This window comes from Cebus imitator, unplaced genomic scaffold (assembly GCF_001604975.1).
Source record: "Cebus imitator isolate Cc_AM_T3 unplaced genomic scaffold, Cebus_imitator-1.0 Scaffold273, whole genome shotgun sequence".
Classification (NCBI taxonomy): domain Eukaryota; kingdom Metazoa; phylum Chordata; class Mammalia; order Primates; family Cebidae; genus Cebus; species Cebus imitator.
The window spans coordinates 821,205-827,707 of NW_016107588.1; the positions used below are offsets into that span (position 1 = coordinate 821,205).

General features: G+C 40.6%; 1 protein-coding gene across 1 annotated transcript in view; it reads left to right on the forward strand.

Moving 5' to 3' along the window:
• Positions 1 to 6,503, forward strand: part of MTM1 (myotubularin 1) — a 119,831-nt gene that overhangs the window by 45,290 nt on the left and 68,038 nt on the right. Inside the window, exons 5-6 of the mRNA XM_017500908.2 lie at positions 1,765 to 1,875; positions 6,423 to 6,500. Coding sequence (XP_017356397.1) covers positions 1,765 to 1,875; positions 6,423 to 6,500 — 189 coding nt within the window. The remainder of the gene's footprint in view (positions 1 to 1,764; positions 1,876 to 6,422; positions 6,501 to 6,503) is intronic.

Genomic DNA, 6,503 nt, shown 5'->3' on the forward strand with positions numbered 1-6,503 from the left:
GAAAAGAAAAGGAAAGGAAAACTTTTATTTCTAGCTCCAAAAGGTTTTTAAAGAACAAAAAGTCAAATACCCCTTACAGACTTTTTCTTTATTTTTCAAACTCATCTATCACAACGTGAAAGAAAATTTTGGGATTAAAAACAGTGTAGCCTGGCTGGGTGCAGTGGCTCACGCCTGTAATCCCAGCACTTTGGGAGGCCAGGGTGGGTGGATCACCTGAGGTCAGGAGTTCGAGACCAGGCTGGCCAACATGGTGAGACCTTGTGTCTACAAAAAGTACAAAAATTAGCCTGGCATGGTGGTACTTGCCTGTAATCCCAGCTACTTGGGAGGCTGAGGCAGAACAATCACTTGAACTCAGGAGGCAGTGCCTCTGGAATAAAAACTAAACTCTGCAAGAGTTTACAGTGAGCTGAGATGGTGCCACTGCACTCCAGCCTGAGCAACAGAGTGAGAGTTCGTCTCAAAAACAGAACAAAAAACAAAACAAATAAACGGTGTAGACCTTCATGTCTTTGTCCATGTAAATAGATATTTCATGTTATAGTCACCGTGTATGTTGTATGCTGCTTTTTCTCCACTTAAACTTATTTTTTCATGTACCATAATTTAATAACTGTATACTTGTTCCATCTAGTTGACTAATTTTTTCTATCCTGTTATCTACCTCTGGCTCCATTGAACATCTTTCTTCTGCTAAATGATAGCCATAAGTTCTTAGTAGTGAAATTATTAGATCAAAGAGTAGGACAATTTTTATGGCACTTTTAATATGTGTTTTCAGGCATTGCCTTGAATCTCAACCCTGCCCTATACTTGGTAAACAAGTTACTGAAGCTTTGACAGACTCAGGAAACAGGGATACTTCACCTATGTCCTAGAATGGTTATGAGGATAAAATGAGATGATGAGTGCAAAGTCCCTATTGTAGTACTTGGCACAGAAGAGAGGTTTTCCTACATGGCAGCTGCTGTGATGGTCTCATGGTGATGATTGTGCTATTACTTGGTTAACATGATTTCATCATGCCAGCAGTCTTCTAGACCACTTGCACCCAGCATTGGCTAGCAAATGATGGAGAAGCCTTGCTGTACATTAAGGCCCTTCTGCTTTGGGAAATGCACCCATGCCAGAGACAAGCACCATTTCCAAATGCTTGGTTTCTAGTGGGTGAATACAGACATGTAAATTTGTGGTAACAAGGCTGAGTGAAGCAAGTGGTATAACAGCAGTCTGAATCCAGTGCTGTGGAACTTCTGAGGAAGAAGTGATGAATTCTGCCTGATCTTATTAGGAAGCAAGGCCTCGTTACAGGTGATGCTTGCTGAGCCAAGGCTGAAGCCATGGAGAGAATTTTGGCACATGGGAAAGATAGATCATTCTAGGCAAAGGGAACACCCTGAGCAAAGCACATGGCCTGATCGTAGACAAAGTGTCTGAAGAAGTTCACTTAGTTGGAGTGCAAAATGTTGTGGGAGAGAATCCTACAGAAACAGGCTAGAAGTGATGTCACGAACGCCCTGGAAGTGTGTACCTAGGAGTTGAGTGCACAATGGCAAATGTTTGGGGATGCATTTGGATTGCATAATTGACTGTTCTAATGCTTGCTCTGTCATGTGTAATCTGTATCATATTTTTGTTCATAAAGTGCTAAAAGGGCGAAGGTAAAATCACCCTGAAAGCATATGGTTGTTTTTAATATGTTTCTTGATGGCTTAATTATATTGACAGACATACTGACTGTTGTATTTTTGTCCATAACAGGATTCTGCTGTAATACTTGACGTTCCTCTGGGTGTGATCTCAAGAATTGAAAAAATGGGAGGCGCGACAAGTAGAGGAGAAAATTCCTATGGTCTAGATATTACTTGTAAAGTAAGAGATTTAATACTTTCTTATGCAAAGAACAGGGCACGTTAGTGTTGAATGATAGTAGAAAATTAATGTGGATTTGAAAAAAAAAAATCAAAAATCTCTTGTTTATCTCAGGCCCTAGAAATGGCTCTTCCCTTAAGAGCAAGCTTTTCCAAATTGCCTGGGGAAATAGTGCCCACATGAGGGACCCACTGCAATCACCAAGTACAAGGACTTGAGGGACTGGTCAGTCTGTTAGCTTGACTGAGTGGGAAGAGAACTTTATAGATAAAATTTCTTAAAACATTTTAGTTTTTGCTCCAGCTTGCTCCTGGTGCCCCTTCATGTATGTGTTACCATGAAGGAAGGAGGAATAGAAGATTTTGCCCTCAGTTCACAGGATGTGTCCTTACCTCTAATAACCTTTGTAACTTTTGCTTAGGTCATTTTCAGAGGTACAGTTTGCTGTGATAGTAACCATGTATTCAGCATTTGTGTCCATCCAAACACGTGGGGTGCTTTGCATTTGATCCTCAAGTACAGCTCTCTGAAATGGGCGTATTGTAGATTGGGAGCCTGAGGCTCCGAAGAGTTGGGTATCTTTACTAAGGTAATTTCTGAAGGCGGGGACCCAGAAGGTTAGGGATGTGTTTCAGTGTCTCAGGTGACTATGAACCACTGGTCTAGTGCAGGGCTTTGCAGACTTTTTCTGTGAAGGGCTCAATAGCAAGTATTTTAGGCTTTGTTGTGTATTCTTCTTTGTGTGTTGTTTTTCAACCCTTTTGAAGTGTTTAAAAAAACAGTCTTAATTTGAAGATTGGGCTGAAGTTTGCTGGTCCCCAGCCAATCCTAGTCGTTCATTCTGTTGATAGAGAAGTGAGATGACTTGCCTTGGGTTGCCTAGGGAGCCAGCGCAAGAGCCAGAACCAAAAACTAAGTCTCATTTTCCTAGTCTCATACACTGCAATTTCTCAAAACCAACCTTGTTTGCTTATATTTGGATTATGCTACGATATGGTGGTTTTCTTTCCAGTTTATAAAAGATCAAGACTCGTTTTTTCTATCAGAAACTAAAGAATAATGCCATTATGAAACCTTAACTGAAATTCTCTACTACCATCTACCTCAGCTTTTTTTGGTGTTTTAATTCCAGCTACCTTAATGCTTTATCTATTATCCCAGCTACTATCTACCCCTTGGGTCCTAGAAACATGGGAATTTACTGTTAAGGAAGCCTTTTGCATTTTGCATCAAAGGATTTATGGGAGTAGAGTGTTTAATATCAGAGTACTCAAGGGAAAATGGGGTTGCTATATTGACAGTTTTGAGGTGACTTTCATTCTTACAGGGTTTTAAAAACCCCGTTTTCTTCCTCATAGTAGGAAAAACTTGTACTTCGGTATCAGTCCCCCAAAATTAATGAGACAAAGCACATTCTCACCCTTGACTATTTATTATAAGAACAAAAGGCGTATGAACAACTCACCAAGCATAATTCTGAAATGTTATATATGTATATTTCTTGGAGTTAGCATGAGCCCAAAGATGATGGCCTAGAACAGTGTTGTAGCAAAACCTTTTAACTAAGTTATCTCCCCAGAAACACTGATGTCACAGAGTCATATTCCATCTTCTCAGTAACAAACCTGACATTGATGTGAAGGAAATCTGCTGTGGTGAGGTAAAGAAAGACTCACTGTCCTGTCTCCCGTAGGTCAACTTTCACCTGCATTCAATAGCCATGGTACAACCACATTCCTCTCCCGAAACAAGTAGTTACAACTCCTGCAAATTTGGCTATGCCAGCTATGCACATGGAGATTTCTGCTTGCCAGTAGCATCTTTCCCACAGTAGATACAAGTCCCAGAGAATGTTGTCCAGCAGCAGGGAAAAGGAAGTTCTGAATATGTAAATTCATACGCTGCAGGCCCCTTACCAGCCCCTGCTGCCTACCTGGAGTCTTTCAAACAAACAAAAAGGCAAAGTAAAACCATACCACCACAAAGCCTTCTCTTTCCCTTCCCCGCCTCACTCCTGTGGACTCACCTTAAAGACGCAGTGTAGCGTTTTGAAGTCAACAGTGATGTGTGTTGTTTCTTTAGAAATGATGCCTCAATAAATCAATCCTTCAGGGTTGTTGCAGCAGGGATATGTTTTCTTCAACTCTGAATATAGCAAGGCTTGGAACATCACCATATGACCAGGCTGTCAAAAAGGCTGAGGGTCCAACTGGGAGACTCTTAGGCATGTGACTCTTTCCCTGATGAGTCAAACTCTGAGGAGACCAGGTGGAACTTATTTTTGTTACAGATTTGGTGATCTGCCACCTGTGAGTCATTTGCCTTTTCTACTTAGTTTTTTTGGCAAGAAATAATATTCTCTCTTTAATTGCATCTTAATCAGATGGCAAAAAGAAGTGACTTGAATCACTTGTGCTTTGGCACATTAAAAGTAGCTGTTTGAATCACTGATAGATCAGAATAAATATTCATGTAGGGATGGTCTAATTTCTGGTCAAGCAATGTAGAGAACCATGCTATAGTTACCATCTGACTCATGGGGGTTAGGAAGAAGGTTCCTCAGAGGCCCTGAGCCCTGAGGGTACTCAGCTCTCCAGTGTGGCACTTGTGGCTGGTTGTAAACCCTTTTAATGCGTATCATCCCATTGAAATGATTATTCCTCTTATTCAACTATTCATTGCACCATGAACCAATAACTATTATCCCAATATTCTTGGGAGGTAATATGAATGGGTTGTTGGACTTTATTCTGTGACATGCTTTTTAAAGAGCAAAGAATCCTTTGGGAGGCTGAGGTGGATGGATCACAAGGTTAACAGATTGAGACCATCCTGGCCAACATGGTGAAACCCCGTCTCTACTAAAAATACAAAAATTAGCTGGGCATGGTGGCATGCTCCTGTAGTCCCAGCAACTCGGGAGGTCGAGGCAGGAGAATTGCTTGAACACGGGAGGCGGAGGTTGCAGTAAGCTGAGATTGTGCCACTGCACTCCAGCCTGGCGCCTGGCAATGGAATGAGACTCTTGTCTTAAAAAAAAAAAAAAAAAAAAAAAAAAAAAAAGCAAAGAATCGTGGAGCTGGCAAGGCTTGGGAGATGTCATCTGTATACATAGTGCTCAGTCTCCAGTCCTTTATGAGCCATCTCAGGCTGTAGTTCTTCATATTTCATTTCCTGCCATTTGTGTCTGGAGATGTCTAGTGATGGCCACAGCCTGTTCTGGTCCTTCAGACTGCAGACTTGGGAAGCTTAAGAGTACTCTTGAGCTGAGGAAGGAAAAAGCATCTTGAAAAAAATGAAGACTGTGATAGCCAAGAGGGCAGCGACTAGGTCTCTACCGCTCCTGAAGTGGCTCCGTAGTCCAGCCTAGCACGCCTTTATCTGAAATGAAAACTGAAAGTGCACTGCAGAGCATAGGGCTCCAACATAGCGCCATCACTCGGTCACAGCACCATAACTGATTTTTTTTAAGAAACAACTTTAAAAACACTCCAGTCTTGAAAATAAGATAGAATTTTATATCTGTATATATAATACAGATTGACATTTAAAGGAGCTTATTTGGTTTGGATTTGGTTTAAAAGAAAGTTTTCCTGCTTATTGAAGAGACAGGTATTGGAAGCTACCTTTAAAATCTGGTTTTGACCTTTTATTTTTAGCTTCTAAAAGCATAGTTACTACGAATATGGGCTACTTTAATGTGGCTTATACAGAACTCTGTGAAGGTAAAATTGTAGAATAAAAATATATTACTTGCATGAGAGCTTAAAATGCCAGTCATTTAGGAAGAGAGCTTCTGTGTTTTAATGACATGTTTGACAATGTTGAGATTATATTTGATATCAGTTACCCTTTAGAAAAGTTGTTTGAATAAAATAGTTTTATAAGTAAAAAAATACCAGGGCTGGTTGCGGTGGCTTATACCTGTAATCCCAGCACTTTGGGAGGTTGAGGCAGGTGGATCACCTGAGGTCAGGAGTTTGAGACCAGCCTGGCCAACATGGTGAAATCCCATCTCTACTAAAAATACAAAAATTAGCTCGGCGTGGTGGCGTGTGCCTGTAGTTCCAGCTATTTGGTAGGCTGAGGCATGAGAATCACTTGATCCCAGGAGGCAGAGTTTGCAGTAAGCTGAGATCGCACCACTGTACTCCAGCCTGGGCCACAGAGTGAGACTCCATCTCAAAAAATAAAGTAAATTTAAAAAAATTAGAAAATACCTTGGAAACCAGTGAAAGTAGATGGACCATGATAGAGGTTGTTCAAGGCAAAGTTTGATTTTTTTTAATAAAATGAATTTTAGCTCTATCTTCTTAGTGCTAGTTGCTTTATCTTGTCTTTACATTCATGGCTATGATGGAAACATTTTCAGGTGTTCTTAAACTGGATATATCAAATTACCATATAAAACAAAGCAATTTTTGTAATTTAGATTAATTGCCCTTTTAGGTAAGTGAATCTTTTCCTTTAATTGAATGGAAGATTTCTTGCTAATTAACATGACTTTCTTTGAAGACTGAACTGTCATACTTGTCCTTTGCCCCCAGGACATGAGAAACCTGAGGTTCGCTTTGAAACAGGAAGGCCACAGCAGAAGAGATATGTTTGAGATCCTCACGAGATACGCC